Below are 26,046 nucleotides of genomic sequence, written 5' to 3'. Positions count from 1 at the left end.
TTATTCATGTCCAGAAATGATATTTTATCTCAGCCTCTAAAGGAGGTGCTGTTTTCAGACTCATCTAACTAGTTTGTGGTCTGGAAACTCTCAGCTAGGGAGGGGAGCAGCAGTCATGGGGCTCGTCCATTAGTGCACTGTTTGTTGTTCCATATGGATGTCTTTTTATCTTTTTCTTCCTACACTGCATATTTTCCCATCTATGCTTCTAAAGAAAGCTTCTCCAAAGGAAAAATGCTCATTATGAGTACACAGAATTAATTTACCAACTGGTAAGTCTATTTCCATGTGCAAGAACAGATTTTAACTGAGTTCTTTTTAATGTTTGCTAGGCCATACATCTGTTCACAATCCAGGCTCCTCTTTCCTGCTCCACACCCAGTCATCTGAGCTCAAAGATTCATTGTCTTACTTCCATCAGGTTCTGTATCACCTTTCCTAACAGTACAACCAAGCAAATAAACAAACACACACACACAAAAGAATAGGTAGCTTCTCAACGTTGCTAAACGTTGCATTGCTGGGTAATGCGATAGTAAATGTACATGTGACTGCCAACTTTTTAGTTTAGCTACATATTTAATATGATGCACAGAGTGCTTTTCTTTCATTTTAATGAGATGAAAGTCCTCATTACCTTTTAAATCATGATAATCATATTATAAATATGTGAAATACATACTCTAGACTAAGAAAAAATGTATTACAATCAAATTTCCTTAGTTCTAGAGTAAAATAAATTTAAAAACAAATTTAGGATATTATATCATTATCATCCCAGTCTATTTTATAATTATTACTGCATTCACCTATACATCTTTTAATTATTTTACCAAATAGGAATAAGATGCTAATAACCCTAAAACAATTCAATTTCTATTTTGCACACTAGTTGATTTAAGAGAGCTGTTAGAGGATTTAGAAGTATTTATATAGACTGAAGAAAGCAGACCCTCAATTATTCAATTCAGCAATCTCCTGTGGTAAAAAAAAAAAAAAAAATCAACTGAAATGGCAAGTCAGTGCCCAGGATGGAAAGTGAGCTTGCATTTACCTATAGTCTCTGAAAATGGTAGATGTTTACATGAATAACAAAACTTGGAAGCTTGGCTTGACGAAGGAGTTCGTAATACATTGGTGTACAACTTTCTGTCTCTGAGTATTTTTGACATTTATTGTTAACAATAAAAGGAGAGTGAAATGAAAGGAGTAGGTGTATTGATTCTTTAAAACTGGAAAGGCATATGTAATAGCTTGATGCCTTTCACTAGACCAAAACACATAGACATTTCTAGAAGTAATATTCTTTTCTACTATTAAAATTTAAAATCAGAAACATTCTTTTTATAATGGTTCTTACCCTAACAATAAAATGTGATGAATCCTATTCAATATATGTGTTATTTTGAGGTAAATTATCCTGGAAACAAACAAAAGGCAATATTGCATTTTTCATCAGTATTCATTTCAATAGATGCATGAACAAATAAATCATAACATCAACTGATGTGTTAGGAATATCAAGTCAGTAACTGTCAGTAGGCTGATTGGCATTACAGAAATATAAACAAGCTTTTTATTCCATTTCACACTTTCCAGTATGATAATACTAGGTATAGAGAATTTTATTTGGTTTTATGTTAATAAAAATAAAATTTTCTAGAAAAGCAAAATATATAAACATAAAGTAAAAATGTGGAAAGGTTAATGGTGTCCAATTTCATTCAAAGTATTATAACAGTTAAGACAATGAAGAAGTAATGAACTATTATAAAAGTATATTCATACATGAAGGAAATAATAAAGTAATGGAATAAGTTAGAGCAGTGGCAAAAGAATTTTAAATCTCATATAAGGGTCACTATGGTAATAGGAAGAGTAAATTTAGAGAGAGATGGGGAATATAAAAAAAAATACCTTTCTGGAAAAGAACATCTCAGCTTTGTTATGACTGTCTAGGATGGCCCTGAGTATGGTCATGAGCAAATGGTTTCTCCACAGAAGATCTAATTGGATGCCCAGTTCCTCTCTTTGATAAGCTGGGCCTGCCATAGTAGAGTAGCTACTGGTAGAAGAAGAAATGCATTGCTCATTTTTTCCTACTTGTAATACTGTATTTCTTCCTGAGTCCTGGTGATACTAAAGAGTTCCAACATCTCTGTCCAGCTTCCATTTGTATTGTGAAGAATGGTTACAAACTGGTCTAGCATGAGTGTGAAGGGAGATAAAGACATTAGGAAAATTGAGAAGAAAGAAGTTTAGGATTTAGAGGGAATAGAGTAATTGGTGTTTCACACTTTCAGTAGATATTTTCTCAACATTTCCCAGGTGCTATATGTTTCTAAAACTTTCAAAATGATGTTATTTTAATCAGTTGATGAAAAATAAATATGAATACTTGACAGGGTTAAATGTATATGTATATATATATGTATATGTATATGTATATGTATATGTATATGTATATGTATATGTATATGTATGCACTTGAATTGCTTCTGACTGGAAAATAAGAGTTGCCTAAGGTCACTTGTAATTCTCTGCAGCCATCTCTCTTGTGACTAATAGTTATATGCTAGGTTCTCTATATTGAAAGATACTGATCCCCATAGTCTTCACTTAGGATGTTTACATTCATGTAAACATCTACCATTTTCAGAGACTATAAGTAAATGCAAGTTCACTTTCCGTCCTGGGCACTGACTTGCCATTTCAGCTTATTTTTTTTTTACCATAGGAGAGTGCCAAATTGAATAATTGAAGGTCTGCTTTCTTCAGTCTACATAAACACTTCTAAGCCTTTTAGCATCTCTCTTAAATCAACTAATGTCAAAATAGAAATTGAATTGTTCTAGGGTTATTAGTATCTTATTCCAGTTTGGTAAAATAATTAAAAAATGTATAGGTGAATGCTGTAATAATTATGAAACAGATTGGGAGAATACATTTTATCTAAATTGTCTGAATTTGACGTTGCATCACAGAAACAAGGGTGACTAACTATTATACTGCTCAATATATATTGAGCAGTATAAATATATATATATATGCATATATATGTATGCTTTGTTGTACTGTTAACTTTTTAAGTTTTCTATTGTTTCTATTCTATATGCATATATATGCATATATATATATGCATATATATATGCTTTGTTGTACTGTTAACTTTTTAAGTTTTCTATTGTTTAATAGGAAGGATTTAGAATTTTCTTGTTGTTTGATTGAGGTAACCTAATTTATGCTTTGGTACCATTCAGGGAGGAGTATGGGCAGTACATTATATGTAACTCTTGAGTAAGTTTCATATCAGAGCACTGAATTGATATTGCCATAGATATCATAAGGTTACCAGTAACATAATAATAGTAGTAGTCTAAGTTGTTGCAAATCTATCTGTGTATCTGACACTGTGGTGGGTACATCCATTTATGACATATGCCATTAGTTTATGAACAATCCAGGAGTGCTGTTTTTCTTTATTCTTTTAAAGATTTTATTTATTTATAGACAGAGGGGAAGGGAGGGAGAAAAACAGGGAGAGAAACATCAATGTGTGGTTGCCTCTCACGTGCCCTATACCAGGGAACCTGGTCTGCAATCCAGGCATGTGCCCTGACTGGGAATCCAACTGGTGACCCTTTGCATCATAGTCTGGTGCTCAATCCACTGAGCCACACTAGTCAGGACCTTTTTAAATTCCGGACACTTGGACCACATTCCTGTACTCTGAAAATTTACATTGTTGTATGGCCATTCTCTTACAGTACTTCCATTTTTGTACGATAATTACTTGAATGCTTATCTTCTATATCAAATTCTAAACTTCTTGAATGCTATTGACTTTTGTTGTAGAGTGCCTTTAAAACTAATGGGTAAATGCTAAGTGTAAATTTGGTGAATGCATAAATTTTTCACTTGATTTGAGTTCTACAAATGGTAAAAACAGCAATGCAACAGCATATTTCAAGACCATTAATATGAAAGTAATCAGCCATTCTAAGTAAATAACAGGATCGTGATAGTAGCATAGGAGTAACTTCAATATTTTATACATAAGCAAAAATGAAAAAAACTACAGTGACTATAAAATTAATAGTATGTCTATAACTACCAAGTTAACTGATTAATTTCTCATAGCTGAGCTTGTTAATAAAAAGATCTTATTTCTTTCCTAAAAGAATCTCCACAGTGTAAAAGTTTCATAAGTATAATGTTTTATCCTACAAGTACTTGCATGCTCAGATTTGTTAGGCCCTTTATTGAGAGTTAATTTCATACTGGCAGTTAAAATTACCATCTGTAGTTCTAATGCTGAAATTCCCAAAGGTGTAAGTAGGAGAGAAAATAAAAACACCCTCCAGTGTCCATAACACAAAATGTCAATGCTGTTAACAATTAAATGTGATACCACTTAATCAATAAACTTCCACTGACACCCAAAGAATAAAATCTAACCATTAGGATGACATCTGTATAACAGATGATTTCAGAGGAAAGTGCTCAGACCTCCATCAAGTTAGGGATCAATAGAACATAGGCAACTCTGGTGAAGCCAAAGACAGAATCTCAGCCATGGAAGGCCCTTCTGTGCTAAAGCTATATTAAATTATCGCAGTTAATGTAAAATTAACCTTGGTGTAAAAGATAAAAGGGTGAAGTTTTCACAAATGATCACTTTTCACTCCATTCCAAAATGCATACAGCATTCATTATAGACCAAAATACCACTCAAATTTCATCATTTAGTAGGGTTTAGAAACAGCCAAACCATTAACAGATGAGAGTAGCTTTTTATATTTATACAACCAGTGACTAATGAAACATTATACTCTGTGTGCAAAAAGGGAGGAAAAAAACCTTTGTTTTGTAATGAATCCAATTGGAGCCTTTTTAAACACAGTGTAATATGGTCCCACTGTTTCACTGAGCCTCTCATTACTTGTGTCAATAATCCTAGGTAAACTACTGTTGAACTTCACAGCATTTATATAGTAGCATGAATAGCATTAATCTATGGGGTGCTTTTGATGAATTGTAGTTCAGAAAGCAAAGCCAAAAATGACTTCTTGAAAAGTGCTTAGAGAAGTATTTATTAGAAATGTGTCAACTGCCAACTACCTAAAGGCAGCTTGGCTACTTAGGAAATCATGCTGTTGGCTAGATTGCAAACACTGGGAAAACATATGAATTTTCCCCACTTGAATTACTTTAAAAACGAATCACATTCTCTTCATTTGTTATTTTCTGTCACTCCCTTCTAATTCTCTATATTTTTAATGCCATGTTGCTTTCGACGCAATGTGACACGCTATGCAATATTCCACCAGGTTCCCAGAAGGGAGAGAAGCACTGAGAAAGTTAAGGGTGAATCAAACTAGACTTCATTTGTATGACTGCATGATCTACATATCAGCATGAATGGAGAGCTACTCCTGGATTCTGCTATAAGGATCTAACTTATCTTCCTTATACAACCAGTGATTGCTACATTCTCTCTGGCAGTAGGGCTGGCAGAGTGTGTCTACAGGGGGTTACCACATTTAATTCCAATTTAATATCAGTCTAATTTGATTAGGCTAATGTTTCTCATGTGTTGAAATTTGTACAACTCATAATATGTTAGAAATTAATCTCTCAGCTCTACTATCTTCAAGATGTTCACATGTGGATAGTCTATTCACTAAGAGACTTTCATTTGCCTTTGATAGGAAAGTGGTATGAAGAATTGAGAGACAGTAAAGCAATTTGGAAGTAGAATATTGACTTAATATATTATATTTTAATGTAATTTAACCTGCAGTATAGCTAAATAAAAACTTGAAAGAAACACAACTTAATTATTTTTCCCCAAATTTAAATCTCATTTTAAAGAATTAAATTTTACCACTCCTTCCATTTTTGGGAACTAACCAATGCTTTTTATAGTATTCTATACTAGATTCATGGGAAATATATCAAATAAATGTACCTGCTTAATAATTTCTAAGATCCACTGGATCATGAAAACATTGTGTTTTATACAATATTCATTTCAAACATTGCATATAGTGTAAGACAAAATACTAGTCTTAGAAATGTTTTTCTTGGTGAAATACACAAGGAAAATATTACATTCTCTAAGTCTTTCCTGTTTTGGAGATTCACAATATACCCTGGAATATAAAATAAATTCTCAGAAGTTTGGCAATAAAGAAATCCTACTTACTTTGTTTATTGCAGTATTTTCCATCTCATAAGAGTGATCTCCATCTAACAAAGCATTGGTATTACCCTATAAAAACACATTGTGGCTTTTGGAGGTTGGGAAAAACAAATACTTTTCAATCCTGTGCATTGTTATTTCTTCCCGCCATTTTGTTATATATATTCAAATTGTGAGATTAATGGAGAGAAGAAAATAATGTCTGTGGGTGTTTCAAATTGTTGTCCATAAGAAATGAAGGCAATTATTGTTAATATAAAGATCATTATCATTGGGATGCAGCCAAGTACACCTCTGTCTTGACTGCATCTCACTCACATGCTATCATTCTTTGTGAAACTAGATATAGTGATTATAAATATATTTTTTATGAGAATACAACCAAAATTAGCTTAAGAGACATATAATTTTCATGATTCTGATTTGTAACTAAAAGCATTTGAAAAATAGAAAGAAAAAAACATTAATATAATGTCACCACCCAAAATTGCATACTATATTTATAATAAAACTTATCACAAAATATTTTTTTGTTTTTTTGAAATAGACCTTTAATGCTATGAATTTCCCTCTTAGGACTGTCTTTCACTGTGTCCCATAGACTTTGAGTTGTTGTGTTTCAAGGTATCTTTTGATTTCTTCCTTGATCTCATTGTTAACCCATTCATTGCTTAATAACATGCTTTTGGCTTCCATGTCTTTGTGTTGTTTTTCAGTTTTATTTTTCTGTGATTAATTTATAATATCATACATATGGTCAGAGAAGATGCTTGATATAAAATTATTATTATTATAGCTATTATATTTTAGTATATCTTTTAAATTTATTTTATTAATTTTAATTGTAACATATTAAAAGTGAATTGCAGAGATACTTACATGTATGAGCCCTTCTAAATAAAAAAGAAAATCTGTTTAATTTTGTTATAAATATTTTGATAAATTTAAACAGTTTTTTAGGGGATTCATTCTTTCACATATAATGATATCAAAAAAGTACTCACCGTGTACAATGAGAACATACTCTGCACTGCTTTGGCCAATGGTGTTTGTGGCTTCACATCGATATGTACCATTATCCGTTTTGTTCAGGAAAAGAATGTTTAGCTCCCTACCACTCACAACCATTCGATCAGGATCTGGTAATTCTCCACCATCCTTTGTCCACAAAACAGGTTCTGGCCTATTGGATTTAAACATGCATATAGATAGAAAAAATGAGAAAGGTTGTGTATTTTGTGAATTAAATAAGTCAAGCAATGTATAAATTTTTAACACTGATTTTGGGCATAACCATGTGCTAACTTGTATAAGGTACCAAAAGAACTATCATGCACTCATTCAGAAAACTTGAAGTATGGAAAATATAATTTAATCCTATTCTGCTTAACTAAGCAGACATGTACTAAGAAACTAATTTGTTAACTCATTATAGTAGTCATTGATATATAGTAAGTAGGTCCTGTGATCCTGATCCTGGGGTTAATGATTCCTATTTGCTGTTGGGACAGCCTTCCCCTGAGGTACCTGGGATGGTATCTTTGCATTAGAGCCATCACTATGATACAGTTTTACCTGAAACCACCTAAAGCTTCTCTCCTCTCCTGCTTCTCTCATTCCCCTAAAGGTTTTTAGGGGACAGTTTTCTCATTTTTGCCTCTCTCCATTTAGCCTCTCATTTTGACACAATAATGCTGTATTAGTTTAAGATACACAACATAATAATTTGCTATATGTATATATTGCAAAAGGAATACCAGAATGAGTTTAGTTAACATCCATAACTTCACACAGTTATAAGTTTTTGTGTGATAATAACTTTTAAGTTACACTGTTAGCAACTTTCAAATATACAATACAGCATGTTAACTGGAGTCACCGTGTTATACGTTACATCTCTAGGATTTATTTATCTTGTAAATGGACGTTTGTACTTTTTGATCACATTCACACATTTCTGCTATCCCAACCCCCTCCTCTGGCCACTTTCAGGCAACATTGTACTTGATGTCTTAGCCAGAGCAATTGAGCAGGAAAAATAAACAAGAGGCATCCAAATCACAAAAAAAGGTAAAACTCTCACTATTTGCAGATGATATGGTGCATAGAAAAAGCCCTAAAGACTTTACCAAAGGAACTGTTAGAACTAATAAAGGAATTCAGAAAAGTTGTAGGATACAAAATCAGTATGTAAAATTTAACCACATTTTTATACAATAGCAGCAAACTATCAGAAAAAGAAATAAAAAAAAGTTCATTTATAATTGAATCAAAAGAATAAAATACTTAGGAAAAAATCAACCAAAGAGGTTTTCCGTACACTGAAAACTGTAGGACACTGATGAAAGAAATTAAAGAGGATGAATAAATCAAAGATATTTCATGCTCATGAACTGGAAAAAACTATTATTAAAATGCCCATACTACCCAAAGGAATCTACAGACTCATTGCAATCACCATAAACATTCCAATGGTGTTTTTTCAAAGAATCAAAACAATAATTGTAAAATTTACATGGAACCACAAAAGATCCTGAATAGCTCAGCAATTTTGAAGGATAAGAAAAAATCTGGGGGTATCACATATTCTGTTTTCAAATTATATTGCAAACCTATAACAATTAAAGTAGAATGGTATTGGCATAAATACAGACACAGAGATGAATGTAACAGAGTAAAGAACCCCACATAAATCCATGCAGATATGGTTAGTTAATTTTTGACAAGGAGCTAGTAACAGGATGGAGAATGGACAGTATCTTATATATGGTGTTGGGAAAATTAGCCACCTGCAAAAGTATGAAACTGGGCCCCTATCTTACACCATATACAAACATTATCTCAAAGTGAGTTAAGGATTTGAATATAAGATTTGAAATGATCAAACTCATAGAGGAAAACATAGGCAGCAAGCTCCTTGACAACAATCTCTGCAAAGATATTTTTTAAAATTTAAAACCAGAAACAAGAAGAACAAAGACAAAAATAAATGTGTGACTGTGTATGTTACATGCCATTGAGCCAACTCCTAGTGACCTTATGAATGATAGATGTTCATGATGTCTTCTCCCTAAAAGCCCTTCTCAGCTCCTGTAGACTCCTGTCTATAGCTTCTTTTATGGAGTGAATCCATCTCATATTTGTTTTTTTCTCTTTTTTTCTTTTCCTGCTGCTTCTATTTTTTCCAAGCATTATTTTTTCCAGAGAATTTTGCCTTTTTATTATGTGTCCAAAGTAGGGCATCTTTGTTTCTTTCTTTTCTTTTCTTTTTTTCTCATTTCCTTCTCCCTCTCCCTCCCTCCCCCCTCCCTCTCTCTATCTCTCCTTCCTTCCTTCCTTCCTTCCTTCCTTCCTTCCTTCCTTCCTTCCTTCCTTCCTTCCTTCCTTCCTTCTGTCATTTTTGCCCCAGGCAATTTTTCAGGCTTAATTTCCTCTAGAACACACTTGTTTGTCGACCTGGAGATCCAGAGTATCTTCAGAGCTCTCCTCCAACACCATGTACCAAATGAATCAATTGTTTTCTTATCAGCCTTCTTCACTGTTCAGCTTTGGCATCTGGCATAGTAACTGGGGATACAAGGATGTGAATGTTCTTAGCTTTTGTCTCCAATGACACGTCTTTGCTCTTGAAAACCTTTCCAAATTCTTCCACTGCTGCTCTTCCAACCTTAGTCTGTTCTTAATTTCATGGCTGTAGTTTTCATTTAAATTGATGACTGAACCAAGATAAGCAAAATCTTGACCAATTTCAGTATTTCCCCATGTATGTTAAAGTTGTGTATTTCTTTTGTAGTCATGTTTGTTTTCTGCTACTCAAATGCAGTCCTGCTTTGGCACTTTCTTTTTTCACTTCCATCAAAAGTTGTTTCAAATCATTGTTACTTTCTTCCAATAAAATGGTGTCATCTGTGTATCTTACATTACTGATATTTCTTCCACCTATTTCCACTCCTTTTTCCTTTGAGTATAGCCCAGTTTTTCATATATGTTCTCTGTATGGATTAAATAATTAGGGAGATAAAATGCACTCTTCTCTGTCACACTTGCCTATAAAAAGACAGTCTGTCTCTCCATATTCTGTCCTGACAGTGGCTTTCTGTCCACAACACTATGTATAGATCAGGATGGTTAAGAGCTGAGGCATTTCCTTTCTTTCAGAGCAACTCCTACCTTTCATGATCCATGCAGTCAAAGGCTTGACTGTAGTCTATAAAACATAGACTAACTTTCCTCTAAAATTTTTGGAGCACTCCAGTATCCAACAAATGTTTGCAATTAGATCTCAAATGCCTACTCCTTTTTTGAATCCAGCTTCAGCACCCAGCATATCTTGCTCCATATAAGGTAGTAGACTTTACTGAATTATGCCGAGCATCACTTTACTTGTGTGCAAAATTAGAGCAATGGTCCAATAGTTGCTGCACTTCTTGTAATCTTGTTTATTGAAAATTAAGATGTATATTGAATATTGCCAGTCTGTGTGCCATTGTTTTGTTTTCCATATTATATATATATATATATATATATATATATATATATATATATATATATATATATGTTAGGATAATGACAGATTCAATCCCTGTGCCTTCAAATAATTGTATCAGTATCTTATCTATCCCTAGTGGTTTACTTGTTTACAATACAACCAGGGCAGTTTTCACTTCAGTTTCTAGAATTACAGCTTCTTCTTCAAAGATGTCAGTCATCTTTTTGTCTCTTTTGTATAGATTTTCTGTAGACTCTTTCGATCTTTCCTTTATTTCCCCTAAATAATATTCTACCTTATTGGTCATTTAACATTTCTAGCGTAGGTTCAGATTGCCCCAATTTTCTGATAGAGCTCTCATGTTTTCCTTTTTTCTTCTTCTCTTCTTTTTATAGTGACCATAATAATATTTATAGTTTCAGTCCATATTTCTTCTGGTTCAATTAAGATTAATAGTGCAAATATGTTTTTTAATGAGGACTTTACATCTATCAGGAATGTTATTATATTATATTCTTGTGTTACAAATGTTTTAGTGCTCTTCTTTATCTTTTCTTTAATGTTTGATACTATAGTTTGTGGTCAGTACCACAATCAGCTCCTGGTCTTCTTTTGGCAGACAAAATAGAACTTCTTCATATCTTGCTCCCAATTATGTAGTCTGTTTGATTTCCATATTGACCACCTGGTGATATCCATGTATAGTCATCTTTCTGGTTGTTTTAAGCATGTGTTTGTAATGGACAAGCTGTTGGCTTTGCAGGAATCCATGAGGCTCCTCCTGCTTCATTTCTGACCCCTAGTCTAAATTTTCCAAAGATTTTAATTCTGTTTTATTTCCTAATTTTCTGCTTCAATCATCAGTAATTGCCAGAATATCTTGTTTTGGTGTGTGACCAACTTCTTGGACGCTTGCATTGAAAGCTTTCAATTTCATGTTTTTTAAAAAAAAATATTTTATTTATTTATTTTTACAGAGAGGGGATGGAGAAAGAGAGAGGGAAACATCAATGTGTGGTTGCCTCTCATGTGCCCCCAACTGGGTATTAGGCCTACAAGCCAGGTATGTGCCCTGACTGGGAATTAAACCAGCAACCCTTTGGTTTGCAGGCTGGCACTCAATCCACTGAGCCACCCGAACCAGGGCTATTTTCATCTTCAGTTTCTACCATTGGAGCATAGAGAAAATTGAATGATGGTTATATTAATAGGTGTGCCTAGATGTCTGATTGATATTATTCACTAGGGCCTTGCACTTGTGGCCCCTAACTATCTGTGGTCCATCTTGCCTCAATGTTAAAGACATTTCATTTCTTCTGAGTTCATAATTTCCAAAGTAGAACTCTTTGTAGGTGCCTGACTGGCAATGTCCCATTGCAGTCCATTTAGTTCTATGACATCAAGCTCTGCAATGTTTAGATGTTCTATTTTTTGATTTTCAATTTCCAGTTTACCTGGTTTGTGCTTCTTATATCCCAGGTTCCAATTGTATGTGCTGTGCAACATCATACCCTCCTTTTGCCTTTGTGCACATCATCTTATTAACAACAATGCTATTCATTCATTTTCCTTTGCTCTTCCCTGGTAACTGTTAAGAGTGATTCCCAATATAGCAGTTTCACCTTTTGGTACTATTTCATATTTCATTTTAGATTATCTCCTCATATGGCTTTTAAGTTAAAACAAAAGAAAAAATAAGAAAAGAACTTGTATGAGTGGTTAATCATTGTCTTATGTTGTACAGTATATAGATACAAACTAGGGTGGGACTACATCAAACTAAAAAGCTTTTTCATGGTATAGAATACTGCTAACAAAATCAAAAGACAACCTACAGAATGGAAAAATCATTGGCAAATCATATAACTGATAAAGGTTAAATACACAAAGTATATAAAGAATGCATGAATCTTTATAGGCCAAAAAATAAACATAAAATATAAGAAGGAGAACTGGACAGACTTTTTCCAAAAAAGACATACAAATGGCTAATAAGGTCTGTGATATCACTAAACATCGGGGAAATTCAAATGAAAAAAAACAAACAATGAGATCTCACCTAACACCTGTTAGGATGACTATCATAAAAAAAAGACAAGAAATAACAAGTGTTGGCAAAGATGTGAAAAACAAAGAGAAAACTTTGTGTACTGTTGTTGAGAATGTAAATTTTTGAACTCTCTGTGAAAACAGATTGAATATTCCTCAAAAAATTAAAAATAGAAATGTTACATGACTTAGCAATTGCACTTCTGGGTATTTACCCAAAAGAAACAAAATCAGTATCTCAAAAAGGTATATGCATCCCCTTATTCACTGCAGCATTATTTACTTAGCCAAGACATGGAAAGATTATTTACTGAGCCTTTGACAGATGAATGGATAAAGAAAATATATTCCAAATATAATAAATTGTTATTCCAGCATAAAAATAAGGAAATCTTGCCTTTTGAAATAACATGAATAAAATTTCAGAACATTATGTTTAATGTAATAAGTCAAACAAAGAAAGACATATACTGTATGATCTCATATGTGGAACTGAAAAAAAAACTGAATTCATTGAAATCAACTTCTCTTTGAATGAAGTACTTGCAAAGATTTCTCATCTCAAAATTTGCTTTTAAGGAAGAATACATAAATAAATCATGGATGTCTGCCTTTGAGGAGTCCACAGTGTTTTATACTTATTAATGATTAGAATCACTATTAATAATATCTACCACCATGTGTTGATGACAGTAATTATCATAGATATTTTACATATATTTTCTACAAACCTCACAAGAACACTTCATGCATATGATTTAAAACATTTTAAAGCACATAAGGATATAGGAGATTAGAGATGTGCCTAAATCTGGTCTGACTATGTTGTAAATGCTTTTTACACTATCTCTTGATTTCTAATATGATGAATATTTTCCTAGTTCTTCTAGATCAAAATTTTCCAATTTAAACATGATTGCAAAGGACCTGAACAGACACTTCTCCAAAGAGGACATACAGATGGCCAAGAGACATATGAAAAGATGTTCAAAGTCACTAATCATTAGGGAAATGCAAATTAAAACCACAATGAGTTACCATTTCACACCTGATAGAATGGCTTTCCTCAATAAATCAATAAACAAGTGCTGAGGAGTATGTGGAGAAAGGGGAACTCTTTTGCACTGTTAGTAGGAATGCAGACTGGTGCAACCACTGTGGAAAGCAGTATGGAGTTAGCTCAACAATTAAAAATGGATCTGCCTTTTGACCCAGTAATCTCACTTCTGGGAATATATCAGAAGGAACCCAAAACAATAATATGAAAGAACATAAGTACTCCTATGTTCATCGTATCATTATCTACAATCACCAAGATATGGAAGCAGCCCAGGTGTCCTTCAATAGATGAGTGGATAAAACAACCTATGGGACATTTACACAATGGATACTACTTGGCTATAAAAAAGAGGAAAGTTTTATCCTTTGTGACAGTGTGGATGGGCCTAGAGAACATTATACTAAGTGAAATAAACCAGTCAGAAAAAAAAAACAAATTCCATATGATTTCACTCATATGCAGAATCTAAGGAACAAACTGAATCAGCAAGGAAAATGGGGACAAACTCATAGAGAACAGATGACAGTTAGTGGCAGTAGAGGGTTAGAAGGTAGAGTGATGGAGCAAAAAGGGAAAAGGACTCATGGAGATGGACAACAGTGTGGTGAATGAAGGGGGGAGGAGAACATAAGGGAACTAAATAGTCATGGAAAATAAAATAAAGATAAATTATTTTTGAAAAAATTTAATTATTTGTTTATTTTGTTATAAACACTAAATTTTATAAAAAACATAAAACATAACTGCATGTTATATTTTGTTATTATGGATACAATCAGAATATATGAGGTCTGTCCAGAAGGTATCCAGCAATGTAATATGAAAAATAGAAACATTTATTGAACAGGATACAAGATACAACAAGCATTGTACTTAGGACAATGAAGCCGCAGTTCTCTTCAAAGTAACTTGGGACCTCACACAATTCTCCCAATTGCCATCAGCTGCCCATTGTATTTTCCTGAATCTCATCTATGGTCTGGAATCTATTCCCTTTCAAAGGTGATTTTAGTTTGGGGAAAAGCCAGGAGCCTCAGGGTGCCAAATCTGGGCTATGCAGGGGTTGAGTCACCTGGATGATCTGATATTTCACCAAAAATCTCTGCACAAGATGTGATGCATAAGCAGGTGCTTTGTCGTGATCAGGCTGCCAATCACCAGTCGTCCAAAGCTACAGTCTTCTGAATCATGCCAATAGTTTCCACAGAGGAATGTTCAAGCTTAACACAAAATTTGGTGCAGATTCACTGCTCCACTCCCTCATTTTGAATGCAATGGCCACACAGTACACATGCTCACTCAACAGTATCTACTGCCCCCACTGACTAGTATAGTGAAGTCCTCATTGTTCACAAATGCACAGTCCGTCCACTCTCTTTGGCTTCCAGGTTACATTGATGTCACACAAACTGTGCTCATTATATTAACAATAGTTGGACTTTTTCTGGACAGACCTCATATATCTTGTTAAGTGATAGCTATAACTACAACAGTTTTTCTGAGAAAAAGATTATATATTTTCTGACAAAATTTAGTCAAATGGATAAAACTTGCAAGCCAAATAATAATAATGATTGGAAAAAGTATAAAATAACTTGAAGAAAGAACAAGGAAGAGAAGACAATTTTATCGGGGCTGTATTCATGAAACTTCTGAAAGGGGATTCTATGGAAAAAAATAGTAAGAAACCAGTTATCCAAAACTATAGGACAAACATAATAATTTATATTATCTGATTGCATTATATAGTATATTCACATTCATACTCTCTTTTATAAAAACATACCATTAATACCTCTCAACTTGCTTCATATATCCCACATTTGCTAGTTATTATTTGAATGTACTAATTCTTATTTTAAAAGTGAGAGCCTGAAAAATCTTATACCATGGACTTTCTTTGAAGTGCTACAAAAAAATAAATATTGCATTTATCTGAAATATTAGACGTGGTGTCATTTCTATAAAGCCACATAAGGTCAACTTTAAAATAACAGTTACATTTGGATTGACTGGATTTTTAGAAGTATTAAAATGCTTATACAATGGAGGTATTTTGTTATACCTCCTTAAAATGCTATGCAATGGAAATATTATATTTATTCAAAAGCAACGCTTTCTAGAAATATGTCAGAATTTTTCAACATACACAAACATAAATCAATGCACATATATACACATTTTCATAAACTCAAAATTATACCATGCTCATCCAAACTGTCATAATTTTCTCTGATGAAACTCATAAGTTTTCAACCAAATATTAAAGCATATGACTCTGTAAATATGTAATTAAATTTATATATATCTTTGAAAATTATTTGTATAGAAATGAAGATCTAGATAAATTATTCAAGTTGTCAATTTTTATTTTAAAAACTTAAAAAAAATCCTTGCCCTGACTGGTATGGCTCAGCTGGCTGGAGCATCATCCCATAGACCAAAGGTCTCAGGTTTGATTTTGGGTTGGGGCACATCTCAGGTTACATACAAGAAGGCAACCCATAGAAGTTTCTCACACTGATGTTTTTCTCTATCCCTCTTTCTGTCTCTCTTTCTCTCAGAGCAGTGAAAAAAATGTCCTTGGATGAGAATTAAAAATGAAAAAGTGAATTAAGAGATATGAGGAGTTCCCTTTTAAAAATTACCTGTCTTAGAAAAAAATGAAAAAAATCACCTGCAAAAATAATTAACAGGAAATAACAGCAATATAAGCAACTGCTGACACTAACATTGCAGAATTCTTTTGTTTTAAAGATTTTATTCATTTATTTTTTTTTAGAGAGGGAAGGGAGGGAGAAAGAGAGAGAGAGAGAAACATCAATGTGCGGTTGCTGGGGGTTATGGCCTACAACCCAGGAACGTACCCTGGCTGGGAATCGAACCTGGGACACTTTGGTTCCCAGCCCGTGCTCAGTCCACTGAGCTACATCAGCCAGGGCCTACATTGCAGAATTCTTGATCCTACAATGTATGATAGTAAATCTTCAAGATGGCAAAAAAAGTTAGCAGCATAAAATGATTTTAATAAAATGAAGGTTATAGTGTGTATCAGTTAAAAATAGCCTACATATTCCAATTAGTACTTACAATCTTCAAACTTCTTAATATCACCATAAATATATGAATAGTTTAACTAGTTTTGATACAATTTGTGTTTCATCTTAATAAAGAGGGCCCCTAAGCTCCTTCTAATTGGAACCCAAGAATGATTGAATTTCTTGCTGTAATGAGTAACAATCTTCCCTGCTGTTCACGCAACCAAAGGTGATCATTTAAAAAGTGGTTCCAGACTACACTTCCTATATGTGATAAGGCTGAAAAAGAGTATTACTCTTTTTTGTGTTACTGCTCCACGCCAGGAGTAACAGTATCAGGCATAACACTGCTTAACTCCATAGTGAGAACATGAACATAGTCAACCCATCGAGTTCCCCCTTTAAAAGCCCAAGTAATTAGAAGCTAAAAACATATCATAGGAGTTGAAATTTGTTTTATGTTTCTGTCTACCAAATCTATGGAACTAAAAAATATATTTTATTGTCCTATGACGCTAAAGACACTTTTGCAGCAGTTTCTGAATGCCAGAAAACAAAAACAAAAATGAAAAAGGAAACCAAATATGCTCTTGCATTCTCTTGTATTCTAAGGCCTTGGTAAAGAAGTTTTTTTTTTTTTTATTTTAATAGACAATTTAAAAACTTTTTTATCTCAATGTTTTGTTCTGTATATATCCAAAAAGAGATTATTCCATATCTTTAACAACTTTCTATTTATAAATTAGAACTTGGAAAGAATTGCCCAACTCTCTCACACTCTCAGTGTATTTAGTATCTTGAACCGGATACAAACCTGATTCATAATTTCCAATGAAACTCTTTAGTTAGTCTTCAGGGAATTTATTCTGTAAAGCTATGCCATAGTATCCTCTAATTCTCCTAACTGTATGTGGGATTATCCAGTCTGTAGGTATTGATGAGTATGGAATCTTGCTTTGTCATCAAAGCAATCATTTTCTCTTTTAGGCTCAAGCTTAAGAATAAATATAAAAGATGAGTAGTTCAGTCATGGAAAAGTCAATTCCATAATGTATGTTTCCTAGGAAAAAAATTTTTTCTGATATGTTTGAGGAAATGGACAGGAGTAAATGCCTTTTTGAGTTTGGGATGAATACACACTTCATTAGCTTCCTTTTCCAAAATGGTTATATCCTCTTTGAGTTCCTTAACAAGTACTGAACATGTTGAGCTTTAATACTAAAATTAATCTTTTAAAAATTAAATTGATATTAACTAGATAAGAAATAACAGTCACTGTACTAGCATTCAAGTAAACATTTTGCTCTTGCTTAAAGCAAAAATTGCATATATATATATATATATATCTTTCATTTTCTTTAACATAAGACAAAGAAGGAACTTAATAACTCAGTACCATAGGTATTAAATTTATATCGCACATGAAGCCTTTATTTCAGTTTAGAAATTTCACAAGGGGTGATACATATGATTTAAGTTTTAATGCCAGGGAGAATTTTTAAAGTCTAATTTTCCTCTGCTTCTGGTAATATTTTTCACTCTAAAGTGAAAGAATGTGGTAGGAGTTAAGTAAATATCTTGGATTTCATTTTCTGTTTCAAGCAAAAACTTTTAAATCAAGAATTATACTAAAGAATTTATGAAAAACTCTGTTTATGCTATCAAAATTTTAGAGAAATGGAGGGAAAATGAAATGCAAATTAATTCATAAATGAATTTGAAATTGGTTCAAGTAGAAAGGCTTAGGTTTTAGGAATTCTGGAAGAAAGATTCTGAAAGAAATCTAGCCTACACAGTTCCCCAATGGGTAGACTGAAATAGTAGCCATAAACCAAAGTCCAAAAATTGTTAACATAGTGGGAAAACAAAATATTGGGGAGAAAAAAACCCACCAAAAGCTGGGGTCACTCGCTTCTTTTTAAATATTTAAAATATACAGAAATTAAAAGGGATTACTTGTGAAGCTATTTGTATATTAATTACTTTAAATTTAAAGATACACAAAGGGTTATTTTGTATAAATAAAAATAGCTGTTTCTGAGCATAGTTTGTGAATAGCATTCTACATATATTCAAAATCATATTCTTAATTATTGTGAAAATCTAACCTCTTGAAGAGTATATCAGGCTGTGATTTTCCTCAGATTTGATTGTTGTGCAACTTAATTGTAATGAAATTTGTTGTCCTTTTATTCTTGATACTGATTTCATATTTTTATGGGAGCAATTTTAAGTCATAATATAACATACTATTTGCCAACTTTAGATGGTTTACTTATCATAATTTAGGTTCATTTTAATGAAACATTTATGTGCCTGTCTTTATAGATATAGCTTTGCTCAAGGGAAAACAAACCTTCAGAAACATTTATAGTGGAATAGTCTTCAACAAGAATTTAATTACAGAGAATGTTCTACTTTTACACTGATATCTTAGGAGAGATAAAAAAAAATTAATGAACTTTGTTGTTGTTAAAGCCTATATATTCTTGACTAGGAATCTAATAAGTTTATGTTAGTATTGTTAGACAAATATTTTTAAAGATTTTATTTATTTACTTTCAGAGAGAGGGAGAAAGAGCAGGAGCGAAACATCAATGTGTGATTAGTCACCTCTCTCACACCCCCAACTGGGGACCTAGCCCACAACCCAGGCATGTGCCCTGACAGGGAATCAAACTGGTGGTCTTTCAGTTCACAGGTCAGTGCTCAATTCACTGAATCACACCAGCCAGGGCTATTAAACAATTATTAATAATCCTGTGCAAGTTTTAAGCCAGGAATTAATGAAGGAAATAAGGAAAATAAGATAAGTATCTGTTCTTTGTGATATTATATTTTAGTTAATTTACATAAGATAATAGTCACCAACCATAACATTGGGCAGGACATGATAAGTAGCATAAATAAGTTATAAACATAAAAATTAATTATATCTAAATTAGAAACATTATAACAACCTTTATGAAAGATGTAAATTTTGATTAGTGTTTTTAACTATGATAGGTTTTGACTGGTAGAAATGGAAGGTGCCATCTCACAAGGAGAAAGAATCCTAGATGTTTGTCCCCCAGAGGCCATATTGTTGATGAGATCAATTCAAATATGGTGAATGTCCAAAAGCGAGAATGCAGTTGATAGGTAAAATTGCTGTGAGTTGAGTCAATTTAGGAAAGAGTAAAGTTAAAAGTACTTGAAGTAATAGAGTCGGGGTCCTTTGATAGGTGATTGGATAAAGAAGATGTGGTACATGTAAACAATGGAATACTACTCAGCCATGAGAAAAGATGAAAGATTGCCATTTGCAACAACATAGATGGACCTCGAGGATATCATGCTAAGCAAAATACTTCAGACAGAAAATATTAAGAACTACATTTTCACTCATATGTGGGGTATAATACTGAAAGCAACAAATGAACAAACAAGAAAAACAACCAAACCAAACCTCATAGACACAGACAACAGTATGGTGGTTACCAGGACAAAGAGGGTGGGGTAGTTAGAAAAGGGTAAAGGGCATTAAACATATGATGACAGAAGATTTGACTTTGGTGGTGGGCACACAATGCAATGCACAGATAATGTAGTACAGAAACATACACTTGACACCTATATAATCTTATTAACCAATGATACTCCTATAAGTTTAATAAAAATAAAATAAATAGGCAATAAAGGGCCTTTTGTGACAGACTAAAGAATCTAGAATTTCTTGAAAAATGAAAATACTTTGTAATGGCTTTTAAGAAGTGGGTATTCCTGATCAGCGTTTTCTTTAAGTCTACCATTGTGAACTATCTGAAAAAGGAAATTCAATGAATGGACCATACATAGAGTTCTGAAGAAGGCAAAAAACGCCCTACATAAAATTGAAGTAATACTAAAGGAAAGCACATAATAGATAATAAAAGAGCTATTGGGTAAGTAATATTTTGCCTCCCAAATATTCTGCCCCCAAATATTTTGGAGGCAGAAAATACACAGTGTTAAGGAAGAGAAAGGAAAACTCTATGGTGTTTGGTCTGTGTCATAGGAACTTCAGTCCTACATAGGAGAAAATAACATGCAAAACCAACCAACTTATCAGACAAACAAACAAAAAATCATAAACCAGGAAAAAACAAACTGAGATACAGCAGAAAGGGAGGATTGGTGATTTCATTTTCAAATATGCTGAATACAAATGCTAGAAAAAATAGAAAATACATCGCCATCTAGCAATAACAAAATGAGAAATTGAAATCAGGGCAGAGGACAGGCCTGGAATTTTTTACAGAGAGAATCTGGAGCCAAACAGTGTCTTAGTTCAAGGGGGAAAAAAGCAGATTACCCAATATCTTGAAATACTTTTATTAGTACATGAGAAAAGAAGGGTAATGAAGTCTTAGAGGTCCAAGTAATGTTAAAAAAGGATAATGTCATAGGAACAAAGTAATCTAAAATTTTATTAACCCAAGCATTTGTACTTAAAACTCATCCAATACATTGAATGAACTCTTAATACTATGACCCCCCCTCACATCCAATAATTATTTTGTTAGCCTACCTCAGCCATGATCACACACTAAATGTCCTCATCATAACTTCAGTATCTCAAAAAACTCAATTTTCCAATGACAACCTCCCATCTTTTGACTAACTTTTCTGTTATACATCATCAAAACCTCCAGTCGTAACTAATAGACTCACCATTTATTTACTGTGTTCTTCAGTTCCCTCCAAGTACTCTCTTTAATCAATCTTACAATTTTTTTTCTTTGCCCTATCCATTGTGCTTATCTGGTTCTATTCCAGCCCTAATGTAGACAACTTTTATATCTTCCTGAGTCTTTATCAGAACATTCAGACAAGCTTAAGAAAAAATGAACAGAGATTTTGAACACTGTTCTTAAAGTCATCATGCATAAATGCACATGAATAGCAAAGAGAAAGACAATTTTAAAGCCAAAGTAAATTTCATTATTATTTATTTGAGTGTTTCATGTTTATTTTATTTTGCTTTTGTTTGTGTTTTTCTAATCTGTACATATGCCTTGTGTATTATCATAAACATTTTCAGAACAAATGATTAGATTAATGCATTTCCATTTTCCCTAACTCTTTAACATAATATTTAAAAATACATATTTGTACAAAATCTAAATTTTGATACCACTAGTATCATCGCTTGTTAAGTTGATTTTGACCTAACATTTCAAATATTTAGGAGTGGCATAGTACAGCAAATGAAGGGGGAAAAAAAGCTAGAAGAAATTACATGAAACAAATTTTTACAACTTCTCTTTTAAATTTGTAATTTTTCATTACATTTTTAGCCTTTTGCAGTTGTATTGATTTATTTGATAAGTACAACTTTGTGTATTTGCATGAAAGACAGAGAGAGTGTGACGGAGAGAGAGACAGTTCCTTAGCTTTTATCCACATTGGTCTCCACTGCCTTCTGCTTTTAGTGGTTTCTGGTTGCATTCTTTAATCTCTTGTTTTATCCTCATAATTCATATGGGTTCATCTTTGCTCAACATGAATATGATATTTCCCATACCTACACAATCTTTTTAGAAAAGGCAATGATATTTTTGTTTTCCTTTCTATCTGCAGTTTGAGAATTCTACTGGTTTCTGTTAAAACGCTCAATAATGAGAACCTCCACTCAAAAGTCAACATCAGTAATTTTTTCTGATGGAGCCAAAAGTGCTGAATGCACTAAAAATTAAGTGAGTTTGAAGTAGAAAATTCAAGCCTACTTATTCTTTTAAATTATACGTTAAAACTCTGAGTTTATCTACTCATGTAAATTCCTGAAATCAACTATTTTACCAGTATAATGTCAAGTAGGAGCAGTATTATTATATTAAAGGTTAGATTTAGATGGGACAATAATAGCAATGTCAACTTTCATGAGATTTAAAACCACAAAAGCAAATAATAAATGGACTTCTTTTATCCTCAATCTGAGCATATGCTACTGGATTATAATTTTTAAGCCACTTCTTACCTCTAAATTTAGAAGCTTGTTGTTAAACAGAACATAAACTTATGGAAGAGATAAGTGCTCTATAGAAAACATAAATAACGGCATTTGTTAAAATGCCTGGGAAATCCTGGACCACTTTTCATTGATAGGTAGTGTTCATTGATGTTTATTTTGACCACCTTTAAGAAACAAAGCAGTCATACTACAAACTGTATAATTTCAGCCAATTTATGGCACACAAAAGATTATCCCTTGAAAAGATAAGATTGCTATGATCCTAGAGCAATGACAGATTTTAGTACTGAAGAGAAAATATTCAAGATTGTGAAAAATGCTTAAACTAATCTCCAAGGACTTTGTGCTAAAGCAAAACAATTACTCACGTGCCTTATCTATACCTAACATTTTTTTTTTCTTTCGTAAGCATAGAATATTAATTCCTGGTTAAAGGATGAATAAATCTCTACTAAACATCCATATCCACATCTGAACAATATTATTAAATTAAACTTAAGATCTTAATGATATATTTAGCAATGATCATTCTTAAGAAAATATATTTCAACTTATTTGAAATTTAGCAGCTCCTGAAAATCTCAATTGACTAAGCTAGACTTTAGAACATTTTCATGGTTTTAATATTTTATTTTATTATTTTATTTTTTATTTTTACAGGAGGATTTTTTAAAAAATGCTTTTGGAGAGAGAAGAGGGAGAGAGAGAAACATTGATTGGTTGCCTCCAGTACATGCCCGCCCTAACCAGGGATGGAACCTGCAACCTAGGTATTTGCCCTGACCAGGAGTAGAACTGGCACACCTTTTGTTGAAATTCCTAGTGTATGGGATGATGCTCCAAACAGCAGAGCCCCTTGGCCACAGTAGAACATTTTCATGTTTTTTAAATAAAGTATTTATGAGTCTGAGACTTTATCAATCTTTGATAAAGATTTCAGAATCTGCCACTTTATCAATCTTTGTACATTATAAGGACAATTTGATTCCATTTCAAATGCATCCACAAGGATTAAAATCAATTAGGTGCCTGAAACCCAGTCAGCTCAAGAGCAGGTTGTAATGATAAGGTCGTATTGTCCATATAAGGATTACTTTGCAACCCATTACTTCTACTGCTATAAAGTAGTGCTAATTAACCTTATAAAATCAAATACTTATGTTAATCCCTCTGCTTCTGCTCCATAACTTTTTTTTTCTAATATCGAAACCAATAGTCTTAGAAAAGTAGAAGTAAAGTGCACATAATTTATCTCTTAGTTGGGGAATTAAATGTTCCGTATAAATAATTGCTGAAGAAAATTAAAATTTAAGACTTAAAAACTTGAAAGTACATTTTAATCATTTTGTCTTCAAAGGATCAAACTTTTCTGCACAAATAAAGAGAACATATTTAGTGGCATTGGACTGTATTTTTTGTGCTAAGATCTCTTAAGTTTAAACATACATTTTTGAATAGTGATGGTTGTAGAGAACCTGAAGTGAGTAGAACTTAACATGCTCTTTGGATGAATATCCACAAGTCCAGCTTCACCACAGGTGGTGCTAAAGCAATGATTTTCAAACCTTTTGGGTGTGACCTATAGTAAAAAGCATATTTTACAATCTCATACACTACACAAATACAAACAGGAAATAAAATTTGCTCTTTCTAATGTACTGTGACATTTTCTTTTCCTTTTCTTCCTTGTATTTTCCATTTTATTTTCAGTTCTTTAAAAGGATTTTTAAACTGATCTTCTAATTCATTAATAAGTCACAACCATCAATTTGAAAGCACTGCATTTGTGACCCACAGTGAAAGCTCCTATTACCTCTAGGTCTTTTTGCCCCTACATTGCTAAGCTATTGTATTTTTAATCTTGCTTCTTTATAATACTGTACAATGCTGATCCCTGTTATTTGTATTTTGAGCATTAGTGTTTTCAGTCAATCACAGCTAGCCATTTCAGGGACAACTGCTGGTTGTATGTCAAATAGTCATTGCTTTCTTCTGCTGCTTTAAAAAATTCTTGTCTATCTCTGTTTTTCCTTTCCTTGAAGTGTCCCAGATATTTATAGTAGTCTGAATTTGCAAAAGTTGGGCTTGAAGGCCATCATCAATCACTGACAGATTCTTCCTATTCTAATAGGAGACATTTGTAAATGATCATATTTTCTACAATTTGGGGCATTGTTTGCTATTTTTTTCTTTAAACTTTGAAGTCAAGAACTTCTTTATGACTATAACTCTATATGAAAAAGTGAATCGATATACACCATATATTTTATTTTTATTTTTTTTAAGATTTTATTTATTTATAGAGTGAGGGGAAGGGAAGGAGAAAGAAAGGGAGAGAAATATCAATGTGTGGTTGCCTTTTGCATGCTCCCTACTAAGGACCTGGCCCACAACCCAGGCATGTGCCCTGACTGGGAATTGAACCAGTGATGCTTTGATTCCCAGGCCTGCACTCAATCCACTGAGGTATACCAGCCATGGCTAAACCATATATTTTTAAAAAACATGTAATGTAGGAAATCTCCTTTAGATTGTCTGAATAATTGGCTTTCTGGGCAAAAGAATTTTCTTGGTTTCAATAATAAATTGAAATAATACCAAGTATCTACAGTGAATCCAATTTAATTTTATATGCCATACTTTGTTTTATCTGTGTATTTTACAAAAGTGATAATCAAAGCATTTAATGCAGGCATAATTTAATCTACTTCTCAGTAACTTGACCAGATGGATGTTAATTCTAACATTATGATGCATAATATGAAAAAACTACAAAGAGACAAAAGCAAAGATTATTGAATGGCACTTGTTGAGCTATTGGTTACAATTTCTTTAATCAAGGATATAGTATAGTATTTCACATGTTTAATGTTAAATGAATAGTTTTTTTTGTTTTGTAATTTTCCTACAATTAAATTTTGATGACTTTCTTTTTGTATAAACCCACATGCAATGCTTGTATATCTTTAGATATAAAGTAAAATGCTTAGATATAATCTTATAATAATATATAAATGTAAACTACAGAGTTTTTTAATATTTTACTTTTATTTATTTATAGAGAAAGGGTAATGGAGAGAGAAAGAGAGGAAGAAAAACATCAATGTATATTGCCTCTTGCACGTCCCCTGTTGGGGACCTGGTCCACAACCCAGTCATGTACCTGGACTGGGAATTGAACCAGCCACCTTTTGCTTCACAGGCCAGTGATCA

The 26,046-nt window shown here is 32.8% G+C and overlaps 1 protein-coding gene across 3 annotated transcripts in view; it reads right to left on the bottom strand.

Annotated features, from left to right (window-relative positions):
• CADM2 (cell adhesion molecule 2) overlaps nt 1-26,046 on the bottom strand; it is a 1,092,572-nt gene that overhangs the window by 109,492 nt on the left and 957,034 nt on the right. For all 3 annotated transcript variants that reach the window (XM_028504686.2, XM_036017949.1, XM_036017950.1), the window contains one exon: nt 7,210-7,388. In XM_028504686.2, the coding sequence (XP_028360487.1) occupies nt 7,210-7,388 (179 nt within the window). The remainder of the gene's footprint in view (nt 1-7,209; nt 7,389-26,046) is intronic.

This window comes from Phyllostomus discolor, chromosome 2, assembly GCF_004126475.2.
Source record: "Phyllostomus discolor isolate MPI-MPIP mPhyDis1 chromosome 2, mPhyDis1.pri.v3, whole genome shotgun sequence".
Classification (NCBI taxonomy): Eukaryota; Metazoa; Chordata; class Mammalia; order Chiroptera; family Phyllostomidae; genus Phyllostomus; species Phyllostomus discolor.
This window is presented reverse-complemented; position numbering and strand designations above follow the sequence as displayed.